At 41.4% G+C, this 17,397-nt stretch overlaps 1 protein-coding gene across 3 annotated transcripts; it reads left to right on the top strand.

Annotated features, from left to right (window-relative positions):
• The first annotated feature begins 493 nt into the window (after positions 1 to 493).
• On the top strand, positions 494 to 13,106 carry LOC135550829 (leucine-rich repeats and immunoglobulin-like domains protein 3). 3 transcript variants are annotated; one of them, XM_064981965.1, is made up of 8 exons: positions 494 to 704; positions 10,128 to 10,151; positions 10,717 to 10,971; positions 11,378 to 11,521; positions 11,626 to 11,646; positions 11,948 to 11,989; positions 12,141 to 12,205; positions 12,325 to 13,106. In XM_064981965.1, the coding sequence occupies exons 1-8, from the start codon at positions 590 to 592 to the stop codon at positions 12,514 to 12,516; spliced, it is 858 nt and encodes a 285-aa protein (XP_064838037.1). In that variant the 5' UTR covers positions 494 to 589; the 3' UTR covers positions 12,517 to 13,106. The 3 variants fall into 3 exon arrangements, with proteins under 3 accessions (XP_064838037.1, XP_064838038.1, XP_064838036.1); XM_064981964.1 differs by having other exon boundaries at positions 496 to 704; positions 10,128 to 10,454; XM_064981966.1 differs by lacking the exon at positions 10,128 to 10,151 and having other exon boundaries at positions 495 to 704.
• The last annotated feature ends 4,291 nt before the right edge of the window (positions 13,107 to 17,397 follow it).

Below are 17,397 nucleotides of genomic sequence, written 5' to 3' on the forward strand. Positions count from 1 at the left end.
CCCCCAATATGTCGATTTGGCAATTGCCTTCTGTAAAAAAAGAGAGCGACCCAATTACCACCACATCGACGAGGGGATTGTGCTATAAACCTGTTTTGGGTTTTCACCTGGTTTCATTTTGGTTAATTAGGGGGGGTATTTATCTCAACATTTCTTTTGGGTTGCGTTTTTCACTAGTTCTTGTTTTACAGGTGGTTTTTCCCTGGACTGTGTCTGAGTGGGTTTCATGACTACTGCTGGAGTCAGGTGTCCTGTGATTTTTGAACTGGTTTATTAAACGCCCTTTTCATTCTGAACTTGTTTCTCCTGCCCCTGACTCCACATCTCCTTGACAATCTACGGCTTCTTAGACTTGCTTTCAATGAGAATTAAATATCTATAACACCATTTCTATTTTAATTTGGTCAGTTCACCCAAAGAATTACATATTACAGTTTTAACAGAGTATGACAACCAAGCAGAGCTAACCCAAGGCCACGCCTGCATCTCTCTGTGGTTTGTGGGTGGAAGAAGCACATCATGCATTTTTTTTGAGCTAGCTCTCATGTGTATGACAGTTTAACTTTTGATCGGTCTGGCAAGCTATGACATGATGGTAAACTGGTTGATTTTTAAGAGAAATTCCACAGAAAAACTGTTATTCTCAAGATGTCCCCTCCAACTGGTTATTCTCCTATTGACCTTGAGCACCACAACACATTCAGGTAAGTTACTTTGCTTGAAAAAATTGGGCTGCGTCTAATTTGAAAATTACACAAGGCAGTGATTTTTGTTGATCAAATTGTTTTATGTAGATTATTATAATGGGTAAATCTCAATCATCAGCATTTGGTCCCCTTTTTCTGTCTTAAAACATTTGGCAACTCATCCTATCAGTCTGTCCGTTTATTGGGTATTGGTGAACATGTAATTCATTACATTGTATTTGCTTTTCTGTAATCCTTAAGAGTATTGACGATATAAGTAACATAAAATAAAAAATCTGCATCGAAATCCGTGAGTTTAAAGTAGAGGAAGGTAGAAGGTGACCGAGCTACAGCAGTGTTTGTCAGACCATGAGAAATTCCGAAAATCAGTCTTCTCACGAAAACGTCTATGGCATCCGAATAGTTTGGCCTACGAATTAATCGGGGTTAACAATGTGTCCAAAAAAAGCACACATATTTCCTGAGCTTTCTTATATCTCCTAGATATAGGACAGACACTTCAGAACCTTATTCTCCATGATTCATTGTTTTACTGTCTCCTTTGCCATTTATGTGTTATTAAATACGTTTCTATAGTAGTAAAGGCCAAATTAAATATTTTATCAAATCATTTGAAATCTTTTTTAAACCTAAAGGGGTTCAAAAATGTATAAATCAATACATCAAATTGCTAAATGGTATGACCATCTTAAAACAATTCCATATATTAGCTTCGTAGAACTTGCCCCACCCCTCAACGGCTTAGACTTTTAGAGGTTCTGTATATAAACTCTGATTCACTAGGTCTAGGATATGAGTTGAGGTTTAAACTAAATGGCACTGCATCGCTCCATACAGCATGGCAACGTATTTTGGCCATTTTTTTCATTAATTTCAAGGGTTGTGTACTGTAGAGTTCAAAAGGTACTCATACTCCAAGCCATGAAAAATAAATAACCCAAGGAGGCCGAGATGCAAAAATAATTCATTTAATCCATGCTCAAAATAATACAACAAGTGAAAGTGCAAAGTACATGGATTCAATTAATGATATTATTTTTGCATCTTGCCCTCCTTGGGTTATTTATTTTCTATGGTTTTGAGTGTGAGTACCTTTTGAACTCTACAGATATTTTCTTTTCCATGCACCAGTCGCATTTCATTCTAGCCTGAGCGCAAACCCTCATACTGGCTTTCCAAGGATGGTGTAGCTACTACCATATTTTCTGTCTAACAAATAACCCCCCATTCCATTCATTAATTGTAGGACACTGAGTTTGTACTGTAAAAGACACAAAAAATTGAATTTTATCAGTCACATGCGCCAAATACAACAGGTGTAGACCTTACAGTGAAATGCTTACTTACGAGCCTCTAACCAACAATGCAGTTCAAAAAAATACAGATAAGAATAAGAGATAAAAGTAATTAAAGAGCAGCAGTGAAATAACAATAGCGAGACTATATACAGGGGGGTACCGATACAGATTCAATGTGCAGGGGGCACTGGTTATTTGAGGTAGTATGTACATGTAGGTTGAGTTATTAAAGTGACTATGCATAGATGACAACAGAGTAGCAGTGGTGTAAGGGGGGGGGGGGGGCACTGCATATAGTCTGGGCAGCCATTTGATTAGGTGTTCAGGAGTATTATAGCTTGGGGGAAGAAGCTGTTTGGAAGCCTCATGGACCTAGACTTGGCACTCCGGTACCGCTTGCCATGCGGTAGCAGAGAGAACAGTCTATGACTAGAGTGGCTGGACTTTTTGACCATTTTTAGGGCCTTCCTCTAACACCGCCTGGTATAGAGGTCCTGGATGGAAGGAAGCTTGGCCCCAGTGATGTACTGGGCCGTTCGCACTACCCTCTGTAGTGACTTGCCGTCGGAGGCCGAGCAATTGCCATACCAGGCAGTGATGCAACCAGTCAGGATGCTCTCAATGGTGCAGCTGTAGAGCCTTTTGAGGATCTGAAGACCCATGACAAATTTTTTCAGTCTCCTGAGGGGGAATAGGTTTTGTCATGCCCTCTTCACGACAGTCTTGGTGTGGATGGACCATGTTAGTTTGTTGACGATGTGGACACCAAGCTCTCAACCTGCTCCACTGCAGCCCTGTCGATGAGAATGGGGGCGTGCTCAGTCCTCTTTTTCCTGTAGTCCACAATCATCTCCTTTGTCTTGATCACATTGAGGTAGAGGTTGTAGTCCTGGCACCACACAGCCAGGTCTCTGACCTCCCAATAGGCTGTCTTGTCGTTGTCTGTGATCAGGCCTATCACTGTTGTGTCATCGGCAAATTGAATGATGGTGTTGGAGTCGTGCCTGGCCGTGCAGTCATGAGTGAACAGGAAGTACAGGAGGGGACTTAGCATGCACCCCTGAGGGGCCCCTGTGTTGAGGATCAGCGTGGCGGATGTGTTGTTACCTACAATTACTACCTGGGGGCGGCCCGTCAGGATCTTCAGGATCCAGTTGCAGAGGGAGGTGTTTACTCCCAGGGTCTTTAGCTTATTGATGAGGTTTGAGGGCACTTTGGTATTGAACTCTGAGCTGTAGTCAATGAATAGCATTCTCACATAGGTGTTCCTTTTGTCCAGGTGGGAAAGGGCAGTGTGGAGTGCAATTGAGATTGTGTCATCTGTGGATCTGTTGGGGAGGAATGCAAATTGCTGTAGGTCTGGGGTTTCTTGGATGATGGTGTTGATGTGAGCCATGACCAGCCTTTCAAGGCACTTCATGGCTACAGATGTGAGTGCTACGGGTCGGTAGTTGTTTAGCCAGGTTATCTTAGTGTTCTTGGGCACAGGGACTATGTTCGTATTACAGACTCGGACAGGGAGATGTTGAAAATGTCAGTGAAGACACTTTTGTTGTTATTTTGTCTCTCACTGTTCAAATAAACCTACCATTAAAATTATAGACTGATCATTTATTTGTCAGTGGGCAAACGTACAAAATCAGCAGGGGATCAAATACTTTTTCCCTCACTGTATCGGCGGACGTAAGGTATTGCATGTCTTTATATGAGACCAGGTTGCTTGTTGTGCAGTAAGAAGGAAGGAACATTTTACATTGGCAGTTAGAATTAAAATGACAAAGGAGAACATCGTTCTGAGAGAAGCCTTACTTGACATACAGACTAGATCCATGAGAGAGAATCTGGTACTTACAGGTATCCAAGAGAAAGAAGGAGAGGTTCCTGACTCTGTAGTTAGAGAGTTCCTCCTTACAGCGCTTCAGAATCCAACCGAAACTTTCGCAAAAATCCAACTCGAACGTGTACACTGCTTCATACATACTTTCATGAGGCTTCCATACTTTCCGTAAGATAAAATAATGGTTAAAAGCCTGGGTGAAAGACTTGCTTGCACGAAAATAGGCATGCATGACCAGTTCCCGAAGGAAATTCCAGAACGGCGTAAATTTGGTTTCCAACTGTCAAGGAAAATAGATTCAAGGGAAACGCGCAACTCTCGTCACGGATAAACTGTATATTGATAACCAGTTGTTCAGAGACACAAAGACTACTCCATGGCTATTTTCAAAATTACAAAGTTCTCATAAAGGAGGCAAATAAGGAAACACACAATTCCAGCCCGGTTATGGATTGTAATAATACAACAAAAAAATATAGCTTTTCAATTTATCTTCAAATATAACTAATTGGAACACTAAAGCACCAATTCAACATGTGGAGATAACTCAGTAAACAGAAGGCACAGTATGTATGGATTGATGGTGTGGTGTGTGTTTTTTGGTGTTTGGGAAAGTGTGGCGTTGAGTGAGAAAGGAAATGGTTGCATTTCCCAGAACCAATGTATTGCTGTGAGCAGGGGTTGTGAGGGAGCTTTCAATGTTGTTCAGATGAGGGACATACATTTTATAATGAATTATACATCATATGTATTTATTGTCCTATCATGGTGGAACAGCGTTTTAAAATAAAATATACCTATCATTTATTTATTGTCCGTTCATGGGGATCCTGGTGGGCTGCCTGCACCCATGCAGTGGCAGTGCTGGCAACACTAGCTGCAGTAACCCATGGGGAGGGGGTCACACTCGGACATTCAGAGAGGGGGAATATTATTGTGGCCCTGGTGGCACAAAATCAAAGGTCTGACTGCACGGAGATGCATGGGAATATGGTCAGTACGGGGGACCATGTTGTGGATGTTTCATGTGAAGGGGGTATATCTGATCTCCATCATCTGGGACATGAAATTGGTAAATCAAATGGCCATTTTTTTTGCACAGTTTTACAGGCCTTCTCATACAGCTGCAACTGTATATGCATTTGTAAATCAAGACCTTTCTTGAGTTGGGCTCTGGGATGGTGGAAATGTTGAGAATCTGAGTCTATGGTTCTTGTGGGGAAAAGGGGTTGTGTGTGTGTGGGTGTGTGTATCCCACATCTGTTGCGAGGGAGTAAAAGATGTTAGGGACAATATAGGATGATTCAAAATAATGGTTTGCTAATATAATAATTGCTTGCCATAATGTAATTTTGGTAATGGCGAGACTGGTGAGAGGTAAAAATCCTTAGCATAAATTGCCAACATTGCTACAAATATCAATAGCTAATTTTGGAAAATAAGAAACAGGATTTAAAAAATATATATACAGTTGAAGTTGGAAGTTTACATACACCTTAGCCAAATACATTTAAACTCAGTTTTTCACAATTCCTGACATTTAACCCTAGTAAAAATTCCCTGTCTTAGGTCTGTTAGGATCACCACTTTATTTTAAGAATGTGAAATGTCAGAATAATAGGAGTGTGATTTGTTTAAGCTTTTATTTTTTTCATCACATTCCCAGTGGGTCAGAAGTTTACATACACTCAATTAGTATTTGGTAGCATTGCCTTTAAATTGTTGAACTTGGGTCAAACATTTTGGGTAGCCTTCCACAAGAATTTGGTCCCATTCCTCCTGACAGAGCTGGTGTAACGGAGTCAGGTTTGTATGCCTCCTTGCTCACACATGCTTTTTCTGTTCTGCCCACACATTTTCTATAGGATTGAGATCAGGGCTTTGTGATGGCCACTCCAATACCTTGACTTTGTTATCCTTCAGCCATTTTGCCACAACTTTGGAAGTATGCTTGGGGTAATTGTCCATTTGGAAGACTCATTTAAGACCAAGCTTTAACTTCCTGACTGATGTCTAGATGTTGCTTCAATATATCCACATAATTTTCCTACCTCATGATGCCATCTATTTTGTGAAGTGCACCAGTCCCTCCTGCAGCAAAGCACCCCCACAACATGATACTGCCACCCCCGTGCTTCACGGTTGGGATGGTGTTCTTCAACTTGCAAGCCTCCCTATTTTTACCTCTAAACATAACAATAGTCATTATGGCCAAACAGTTCTATTTTGTTTCATCAGACCAGAGGACATTTCTCCAAAAAAGTACGATCTTTGTCCCCATGTGCAGTTGCAAACCGTAGTCTGGCTTTTTGATGGCGGTTTTGGAGCAGTGGCTTCTTCCTTGCTGAGCGGCCTTTCAGGTTATGTCAATATAGGACAAATTTTACTGAGGATATACAGTGGGGCAAAAAAGTATTTAGTCAGCCACCAATTGTGCAAGTTCTCCCACTTAAAAAGATGAGAGGCCTGTAATTTTCATCATAGGTACACTTCAATTATGACAGACAAAATGAGGGAAAAAAAATCCAGAAAATAACATTGTAGGATTTTTAATGAATTTCTTTGCAAATTATGGTGGAAAATAAGTATTTGGTCAATAACAAAAGTGTATCTCAATACTTTGTTATATACCCTTTGTTGGCAATGACAGAGGTCAAATGTTTTATGTAAGGACTTTCAACTCCCACCAAAGATTTTCTATGGGGTTGAGATCTGGAGACCGGCTAGGCCACTCCAGGACCTTGAAATGCTTCTTATGAAGCCACTCCTTCATTGCCCGGGCGGTGTGTTTGGGATCATGGTCAATCTGAAAGACCCAGCCACGTTTCATCTTCAATGCCCTTGCTGATGGAAGGAGGTTTTCAGTCAAAATCTCACGATACATGGCCCCATTCATTCTTTCCTTTACACGGATCAGTCGTCCTGGTCCCTTTGCAGAAAAACAGCCCCAAATCATGATGTTTCCACCCCCATGCTTCTTTGGATGCAACTCAGCATTCTTTGTCCTCCAAACACGACGAGTTGAGTTTTTACCAAAAAGTTATATTTTGACATTCTCCCAAATGCAATATTAAGCCTTTAAGGCTGGGAAAACTCCCGTGCTTGATGGCATAGCAGTGGAAGTATACCAAACTTTTGATGTACTCAGAGGACCATTACTATCATGTTTTAGCCACTCCTATATAAATGGTAGATTATCGGACACGCAACAAGAAGGTCTGATTTCAGTATTACTGAAACCGGATCCAAGTGGTACATATAAAGATCAAGTCCATTTAAAAAAATTGGAGGCCTCTTACACTTCAGTGTTGTGATACAAAAATTCTAGCTAAATGATTGGATCTGTCACGACTTCTGCCAAAATCAGCCCCTCTCCTTGTTCGGGCGGCGTTTGGCGATCGACATCACCGACTTTCTAGCCATTGCCGCTCCATTTTTTGTATATACATTTGTCTTGTTTCCATACACACCTGGTTTTCATTTCCCCAATTAAGCTACTTGTATTTAACCCTCTGTTTCCCATCATGTTTTGTGCGTAATTGTTTTCATGTTAGGTGGTGTTAGTTTACGCGGTGTACTTTTATGTTCCGTTTTTTGAGCGCATTTGTTTCATGTAGTGCTCTCGTTTCTTGGAACTATAAAATGAACAGGCGCACTTTTATTAATCTGCTCTCCTGCACTTGACTTCATCTCCAATACACCATCCTGACAGAATTACACACCTTCAATGGAGTCAGCAGGAGCAGGTACCCGGTTAGAGGAGTCGGGGAGTGCGTCCAGGAACATTCGGCCATGTTACAACATCTTGGCAGACGCATATAATTCAAAAGGTGTTGTTAGATATTATTCAGGCTTTTTACACAGACGATACATTGGAGATAATATAAGACAAGTACTGGAAACAATAGAATACTATGAAACATCAGGGACACCATGCCATGTTTTCATAGCTGATTTTGAAAAGGCTTTTGATAAAGTACGACGAGTTTATTTATAAATGCCTAGAATATTTCAATTTTGGAGAATCTCTTATAAAATGGGTTCAAGTTACGCATAGGTCACCCTAGGTGTAAAATAGTAAGTAATGGCTACATCTCAGAAAGTTTTAAGCTGTCAAGAGGAGTAAAACAAGGTTGTCCACTATTGGCATATCTATTTATTATTGCCATCGAAATGTTAGCTGTTCAACTTAGATCCAACAATAATATTAAGGGATTAGAAATCCGTGGCTTAAAAACAAAGCTGTCATTTTACACTGATTCATGTTTTCTTCTTAAACCACAATTAGAATCCCTCCACAGCCTCATAGAGGATCTAGATACTTTTGCTAAACTCTCTGGATTAAAACCAAATTATGATAAGTGTAGTATATTATGTATTGGATCACAAAAAATAACACTTTTACATTACCGTGTAGTTTGCCAATTAAATGTTCTGACGGGGATGTGGACATACTCTGTATACAAATCCCGAAAGAAAGAAATGATCTTACTCCAATACATTTTTATAAAAAGTTAGCAAAAATAGATCTTGCTACCATGAAAAGGAAAATACCTGTCTATTTGTGGAAAAATCACCCTGATCTTTAGTCATATCACAGTTGACCTATTTGCTTATGGTTTTGCTTAAACCTCGTGACCTGCTTTTTAAATTATATGAACAAAAAATATTCAATTTTTATTTGGAATGGCAAGCCAGACAAAATTAAAAGGGCCTAATTATACACTGCTCAAAAAAATAAAGGGAACACTTAAACAACACAATGTAACTCCAAGTCAATCACACTTCTGTGAAATCAAACTGTCCACTTAGGAAGCAACACTGATTGACAATAAATACCGAGATGAGATCCTCAGACCCCTTGTGAGACCATATGCTGGTGCGGTTGGCCCTGGGTTCCTCCTAATGCAAGACAATGCTAGACCTCATGTGGCTGGAGTGTGTCAGCAGTTCCTGCAAGAGGAAGGCTTTGATACTATGGACTGGCCCGCCCGTTCCCCAGACCTGAATCCAATTGAGCACATCTGGGACATCATGTCTTGCTCCATCCACCAACGCCACGTTAAACCACAGACTGTCCAGGAGTTGGTGGATGCTTTAGTCCAGGTCTGGGAGGAGATCCCTCAGGAGACCATCCGCCACCTTATCAGGAGCATGCCCAGGCGTTGTAGGGAGGTCATACAGGCACGTGGAGGCCACACACAATGCTGAGCCTCATTTTGACTTGTTTTAAGGACATTACATCAAAGTTGGATCAGCCTGTAGTGTGGTTTTCCACTTTAATTTTGAGTGTTACTCCAAATCCAGACCTCCATGGGTTGATAAATTTGATTCAAGAATGGCCCTTTTCCCTTTATTCAGATTACAGCTGCTCACTTTCGGTTGTTTGAAAACAAAATAATCTCCAAAATATTGTTATTTTTTTAAACAAGCTTTAGAAAGTTGGTTGCAATTTTAGTTTAATCCACCTGAAGAGACAGAACAAATAATACAACAAATATTGTGGTTAAACTCAAACATAAACATTTTTTGATAACATTATAAAAAAAGGAAAATGTTGTAAATTAATTTAACACACCTGCTCCCCATTCACACATGACACCGGGGAGGGAAAAGTTCTAATTGGGCCCAATTTGTACATTTTTACTTAGGGGTGTACTCACTTTTGTGGCCAGTGGTTTAGACATTAATGGCTGTGTGTTGAGTTATTTTGAGGGGACAGCAAATTTACACTGTTATACAAGCTGTACACTCACTATTTTACATTGTGGCAAAGTGTCATTTCTTCAGTATTGTTACATGAAAAGATATACTCAAATATTTAAAAAATGTGAGGGGTGTACTCACTTATGTGATATACTGTATATTTACCCCCAAAATATATGGGGGATTGGAAATGATGCAGACAATTACATTGTTGCTTCCATCAATCTTTCCACAATATTAAAGCTGATCCACCCCTAAAACCTTTTTTTAAAGACTAAGGTTAGGTGAATTGAGTTAAGTTTAGAACAAGGGTTAGAGTTTGCAAAAATGCTACAGTTGTCCCCGACATGACCAGAACATGCACATTTTGGATTGCTAGACTATAGCGGATTACGCACTCCCATCCTTTCCGACAAACCTCCCCAAGGTTGTTTCTGTCTCAAGTAACTAGACCATTAGTAGGTATCATACTTCTTGGAGGTGCTCAGAAATATGTGAAGTAGATTTTGTATTGCTCTATAGCTAGGCTGTGCTAACATGGCCATGATGTAAGTCTCTCACTCTTCCTCTCTCTTACAGGCAGGCCTGAAGTCTCAGGAGAAGGTATATGGGCTATATTAAACAAACCCATACAGTTTTCTGGATCCAGTATACCTTTGAAACTAATCAAAACAGTGGAATGGCGTCACAAAAGTGGAAACTCCCAGACATTCTGTCTTCTCCATAAAATGGATGGGAACATCACCCTCATATTCCCTGCATGCAATGGCACTGCACACTTCCTTTCCCACAATAAAACCTTTGTTATATACTCAGTGAGGGCAGAGGATGAAGGTGTCTATGAAGAAAGAGTGATTTATAAGAATAACACTATGGTCTCATTAAATATATCACTGTCAATCATTTGTAAGTACAGCATATTACCCTAACCCTTTTTTACCTGTCTGTCTTTCTACACGGTAATGCCAACTGTGCTTCAGATTCAGTGGAAATCCATACATAGATATATGGAAATCACTAATAGATAAATCCAAGATTGTATTCATGGGGAGCACATGTCCATATAATGGAAGTCACAAAAGTTTGCCAGAGTAAAAAAAGTCAGACACATTACCTATTGGATTCAAATTCAGAGATTCACAAATGATGAATGTTTTGGTCTCTTTAGCTCCTCCCTCCACCCTGCACATCAGCGTAAACTTCACCCACGCGCTGCTAACAATGACCTGTGAGGTCAAGGGGTCACACCTCTCCTATTGGTGGCTGAAGGATGACCAGCCCTTCCTCACTGATTCCAGATTGTTATTGGGTGAGAGAAACCAAACCTTACAGGTGAACAACCTAACCAAGGCTGACTGTGGGAAATACACCTGCTTGGTGGCCAACAAGGCAGGCCAGTCACTGAGCCACTTCCAACTCACAGGTGAGAGCAACATAAAAAAATCCCCTAAACTTAACCTTTGCCTATGTCAATCATAGGAACATACTGGCAGTGTTCCAAGCTGGCCACGTTGCAGTCGCCTGCCAGATCTTAACACCTAGATAGGTGTTACACATGTCAGCCAACCACATTGTATGATATAGCAATCTGATGCCTGACTGCGAAGTCGATGGCGGTGCACACAGCCATTGGTTCATACGTGCAACCCAACTGCAATATAGTAGGTCTGGAACATAACCTAAACATAACCCTAAACAGAAACCAAACCTCTGTCCAGCAAAGGAACAAAATTACACATAATAATAATTCATATTGTCATTACTAATTGTGGATGATCAGTATCCAAATGCCAGTTTGTTCTAACATGATCTGTTCTATTTGTGGGCAGATGACCAATCCTCTGTGTGTAAGGATGGAATTGTCCGAGCCACACTGCCGATAGGCCAGAGAGAAGTTCTAATCATGGTAATATTGGGCATCTGCATATTCGGCCTGCTCATCATCATTGCCTGCATCAGGAGATATCACCAGGGTAAATAGTGTCATTTACCACAGTAATTAAAAGTCTGTTTAGTAATGGCTGTTATGGTGGTTTCATGAAATTAAAAACAATATTTCTGTTTTTTGGCAAGGTAGAAATACGGAAGCATCTGGCAGGTATGGTTTTAGCCCCTTTCTCAAGATCGTTTGGTAACACTTTACTAAGGCCTGCACATATAATCCTTTTATAATATGTAATATGAGCCATTATAATGTCATACAAATAGGCTTATAATGTGATGTCTATGTATCTATCTCAAATGGCGGTTTATTAATCAGGTCATGCATTTTATGTATAGTACAATGTATTATACCTGAAAAGTGTTATCTATTGTTTTTATACTTCTATACACACATCTATGGATAAAATACCATCCATTCTGTTATTTCATTTTCCTGTCATATTGTATTTGGACAGGACTTTGCAACAAGGAGCAGCATCCTGTCAGAAACAGGAGAGGTACAAACAGCATAACTTAAAGAAAGCATCTGTTTTTGGAATGATCAAATATCATCACTATATTATACTACTATTGTAATAATGCCAAAATAAAAAATGCAGAATTAATTAAGGGCCTAATGTTAGATTAAAACGGATGAATTGTTTTTAGGAAGGAGAGACAGAGACACCCCTGTGTCCGAAAATCATGTGTATGATGAGATTGGAGATGAAGAGGTAAAAAAAATACAATAACATTAACAAAGGGTTATTATTTGGTCACTCAATTAAGCAGTGTGGACCATTGATAAAATGCCTTAGCTCGGTGCATTCTTGTGTATGTGTGTCATCTCTAGGAGCAGCTTGAACAAGAGGTGGTGATCCCATTGCCATGCGTCTACACAGACTTCCTTCCAAACAGAAAACAAGCAGAGCCCCTAAAGGACTTTGGGTACTCCACCCTTGGGCCAGCTAGCCTAAGCGGAGTCACAGTGATCGAGGCAAGCGAACAAGGTCTTGAATGTAGGTTCCTAGTGGAGACAGCGTAGCATACTACAAAATATCTAATAAAATTGTATTTGTCACATGCGCCGAATACAATAGGTGTAGACTTTACCATGGGATCCTTAGTTACAAGCCCTTTCCCAACAATGCAGTGTTAAAAACGTAAGAAAAATCTGCTAAAAAAAGTAAATTGTAACAAAATAAAGACTATTTTATTTATTTTTATTTCAACTTTATTTAACCAGGTAGGCTAGTTGAGAACAAGTTCTAATTTACAACTGCGACCTGTGACGACCCTCCCACTCTGTCTGCCGTATTCGCTCTTTGTTCTTGTTTCCTTATAAGAATGCTGGTGGGCGGAGTTGGGAGGGTCGTCAGCTACATGGGAAACACCTGGGCCCGGTGTCTCCCAGGATAAATACACCACTTCCCCATTCATGGAGGAGACTCTCTCCATGCAGACACTTTGATCGTTTTTGTTGTGTTTCTAGCACATTTCAACACCCTGCATTATCACATTCATGCATGCAAAACATTCACTCACTCACTCACTCTACTGATTACTGATTACACACACCACTGTATATTTTCCTTAGTTGCTTTATTTAATAAATATATATTTTGTTACTCCTTATCTCCACGTTGTCTCCCTTTTGTTACAGGCTTTGAGCCGGTTCGTGACAGACCTGACCAAGATAAAGCATAGCAGTGTGAACAGACAACAACACAGAGTTACACATGGAGTAAACAATAAACAAGTCAATAACACAGTAGAAAAAAAGAGTCTATATACATTGTATGCAAAAGGCATGAGGAGATAATAATGAGGCAAATAATTAAAATTTAGCAGATTAACACTGGAGTGATAAATGATCAGATGGTAATGTGCAGGTGGAGATACTGGTGTGCAAAAGAGCAGAAAAGTAAATAAATAAAAACAGTATGGGGATGAGGTAGGTAAATTGGGTGGGCTATTTACTGATGGAATATGTACAGCTGCAGCGATCAGTTAGCTGCTCAGATAGCAGATGTTTAAAGTTGGTGATGTAGATAAGTCTCCAACTTCAGCGATTTTTATTTTATTTTTATTTTTTGCAATTCGTTCCAGTCACAGGCAGCAGAGAACTGGAAGGAAAGTCGGCCAAATGAGGTGTTGGCTTTAGGGATGATCAGTGAGATACACCTGCTGGAGCGCGTGCTACGGGAGGTTGTTGCCATCGTGACCAGTGAACTGAGATAAGGCGGAGCTTTACCTAGCATAGACTTGTAGATGACCTGGGGCTAGTGGGTCTGGCGACGAATATGTAGCGAGGGCCAGCCGACTAGAGCATACAGGTCGCAGTGGTGGGTAGTATATGGGGCTTTGGTAACAAAACGGATGGCACTGTGATAAACTGCATCCAGTTTGCTGAGTAGAGTATTGGAAGCTATTTTGTAGATGACATCGCCGAAGTCGAGGATCGGTAGGATAGTCAGTTTTACTAGGGTAAGTTTGGCGGCGTGAGTGAAGGAGGCTTTGTTGCGAAATAGAAAGACGACTCTAGATTTGATTTTAGATTGGAGCTGTTGGCCGAGGTTGGAGTAGCCAGGAGAAAGGCTTGGCCAGCCGTTGAGCAATGCTTGTTGAAGTTTTCGATTATCATGGATTTATCGGTGGTGACTGTGTTACCTAGCCTCAGTGTAGTGGGCAGTTGTGAGGAGGTGCTCTTGTTCTCCATGGACTTTACAGTGTCCCAGAACTTTTTGGAGTTAGAGCTACAGGATGCAAATTTCTGCTTGAAAAAGCTGGCCTTTGCTTTCCTGACTGACTGCGTGTATTGGTTCCTGACTTCCCTGAACAGTTGCATATCACGGGGACTATTCGATGCTATTGCAGTCCGCCACAGGATGTTTTTGTGCTGGTCGAGGGCAGTCAGTTCTGGAGTGAACCAAGGGCTATATCTGTTCTTAGTTCTGCATTTTTTGAACGGAGCATGCTTATCTAAGATGGTGAGAAAGTTACTTTTAAAGAATGACCAGGCATCCTCAAATGAGGTCAATATCCTTCCAGGATACCCGGGCCAGGTTGATTAGTAAGGCCTGCTCGCAGAAGTGTTTTAAGGAGCGTTTGACAGAGATGAGGGGTGGTTGTTTGACCGCAGACCCGTAGCGGATACAGGCAATGAGGTAGTGATCGCTGAGATCCTGATTGAAGACAGCGGAGGTGTATTTGGAGGGCAGTTGGTCAGGATGTCTGAGGGTGCCCTTGTTTACAGATTTAGGGTTGTACCTGGTGGGATCCTTGATGATTTGTGTGAGATTGAGGGGTGTTAAGCATATCCCAGTTTAGGTCACCTAACAGAACAAACTCTGAAGCTAGATGGGGGGCGATCAATTCACAAATGGTGTGAATGTTGTGGTGTGAATGTTAAGCATATCCCAGTTTAGGTCACCTAACAGAACAAACTCTGAAGCTAGATGGGGGGCGATCAATTCACAAATGGTGTGAATGTTTGGGTATGGACCTGGAAAGTATGACGATACTTTGCAGGCTATCTCTGCAGTAGACTGCAACTCCTCCCCCTTTGGCAGTTCTATCTTGACGGAAAATGTTATAGTTGGGTATGGAAATCTCCACATTTTTGGTGGCCTTCCTAAGCCAGGATTCAGACACTGCAAGGACATCAGGGTTGGCAGAGTGTGCTAAAGCAGTGAGTAAAACAAATTTAGGGAGGAGGCTTCTGATGTTGACATGCATGAAACCAAGGCTTTTTTGATCACAGAAGTCAACAAATAAGGGAGCCTGGAGACATGCAGGGCCTGGGTTTATCTCCACATCACCCGCGGAACAGAGGAGGAGTAGGATTAGGGTGCGGCTAAAGGCTATCAAAACTGGTCGCCTGGAGCATTGGGGACAAAGAATAAAAGGAGCAGATTTCTGGGCGTGGTAGAATATATTCAGGGCATAATGCGCAGACGGGTATGGTGGGATGCGGGTAGAGCGGAGGTAAGCCCAGGCACTGGGTGATGATAAGAGATTGTATTTCTGGACATGCTGGTTGTAATGGGTGAGGTCACCGCATGTGTGGGAGGTGGGACAAAGGAGGTAGAGGTATGAAGAATTAAACTACGGGCTCCATTGTAAACTAAAACAATGATAACTAACCTGAACAACAGTGTACAAGGCATATTGACATTTGAGAGAGACATACAGCGAGGCATAAAGTAATCGCAGGTGTTGATTGGGAGAGCTAACTAAAACAACAGGTGAGACAACAACAGCTAATCATCTAACACAACAACAGCAGGTAAAATGGCGATGACTAGGCAGAGAGGGTCGGATTAACTACACACAGAGCCTGAGTTCGCGGCTGGGGCCGACAGATAAAAAAATATATCAACAGAATGGAGTACCATGATTAATGGACAGTCCAGCAGGCATCAGCTATGTAGCCAAGTGATCATAGTGTCCAGGGGACAGCAGTAGATGGAACAGGGAAGCCGCCACTACGCTAGCACGCGGGAGATACGGCATTTAAAGTTAGTAGCCCGGGGCTAGTACGAGCGTCTGCTCCGAAGGAGGCCGGTTGAAGGCACAGCGGATGGAGTATTCGTCGGTGGTGGTGCGGCGGGGCGTCGTGTCGACAGAGAATCCAAGCCAGATGGCGAAAGAGGCATTGTAGAATTTAGTTTGCTAGCCGGGAGATGCGCCTGGCTCACGGCTAACTGGTGCTAGCTTAGTGGCAGTGGCGTTAGCCACTATAGCCAATCGGTAGCAGCGGTGATCCGGTGCCAAGGTCCAGAGTTTACAGCAAGGATCCGGTGGAGTATTGGGCTCTAGCCGTGTATGAGTGGGGTTTGAGTGAACAGCTGAGTAGTCCGGGAGGTGGGCTTCAGGGATAGCTTCGGTACTGGGTGCCACGGTGAGTGCAAGACAGCTGTGAGCTAGCTAGCTGCAAGCTAGCTGTGAAGATCAGAAGTAGTGTTCCAGGGATTACGGCAGAAATCCGGCGTTGTTGTGGAGAGACAGTCCGATACTGGTAGACTAGCGAGTATTATCCAGGCTAAAAAAAGGGCTGGTATCTGTGCAGATGGTAAAAGCCGCTAGCTGTGGCTAACAATGACTAAATAGCTTGTAGCTAATTAGCTGGTTAGCTTCTGGAGGTTCTTGAATGTGTTCTAAAATTGAAAATAATAGCGATTCTGTATCACATTGGGTGAGGCAGGTTACCGGAAGGTATAATCTAATTAAAAATCGAGAAGAGATTGAAAATAAATTTAAATATATATACAAAAATACAAAAAAATACAAAAGTACACGAGAGGACAAACAAACACGTCTTCACTGCTACGCCATCTTGGTTATGAGCCAAGGAGTACCGGTACCGAGTCAATGTGCAAGGGTATGAGGTAGATGTATTTGAGTTAATATGTACATGTAGGTAGAGGTAAAAGTGACTAGGCAATCAGGATAGATAATACACAGAGTAGTAGCAGCGTATGTGAAGATTGTGAAAGAGTGTCTGTTCAGGAAGCCTTAAGCTGCCTATCGATCATTGTTTTTGAAACCAGTGGACAGCCGGTGGAAAATGTGCTCTTGCAACAGCTGCATAATGTGGATCACAGCTTATGGAATAAAAAGTGGGGCTTTTATTGCTAAATCTAATTCATGTTGATAAAATAAAATATATATATATAATATATATATATATATATATATATATATATATATATATATATATATATATATATATTTTTTTTTTTAACTAAGTCAGTTAAGAACAAATTCTTATTTACAATGATGGCCTAGGAACAGTGGGTTAACTTCCTTGTTCAGGGGCAGAATGGCAGATTTTTACCTTGTCAGCGGTTACTGGCCCAATGCTCTAACCACTAGGCTACCTGCCACCCCTAATGGACACATGCTCAAACTCGCCCACTTTTGA

This window comes from Oncorhynchus masou, chromosome 12 (assembly GCF_036934945.1).
Source record: "Oncorhynchus masou masou isolate Uvic2021 chromosome 12, UVic_Omas_1.1, whole genome shotgun sequence".
NCBI lineage: Eukaryota > Metazoa > Chordata > Actinopteri > Salmoniformes > Salmonidae > Oncorhynchus > Oncorhynchus masou.

Coding starts and splice junctions, on each gene's coding strand:
- LOC135550829 (XM_064981964.1), top strand. CDS start 590: ATGATGGTAAACTGGTTGATTTTTAAGAGAAATTCCACAGAAAAACTG. Junction 10,972..11,377: donor GAGCCACTTCCAACTCACAG/GTGAGAGCAACA, acceptor ATTTGTGGGCAG/ATGACCAATCCTCTGTGTGT. Junction 11,522..11,625: donor CATCAGGAGATATCACCAGG/GTAAATAGTGTC, acceptor TTGGCAAGGTAG/AAATACGGAAGCATCTGGCA.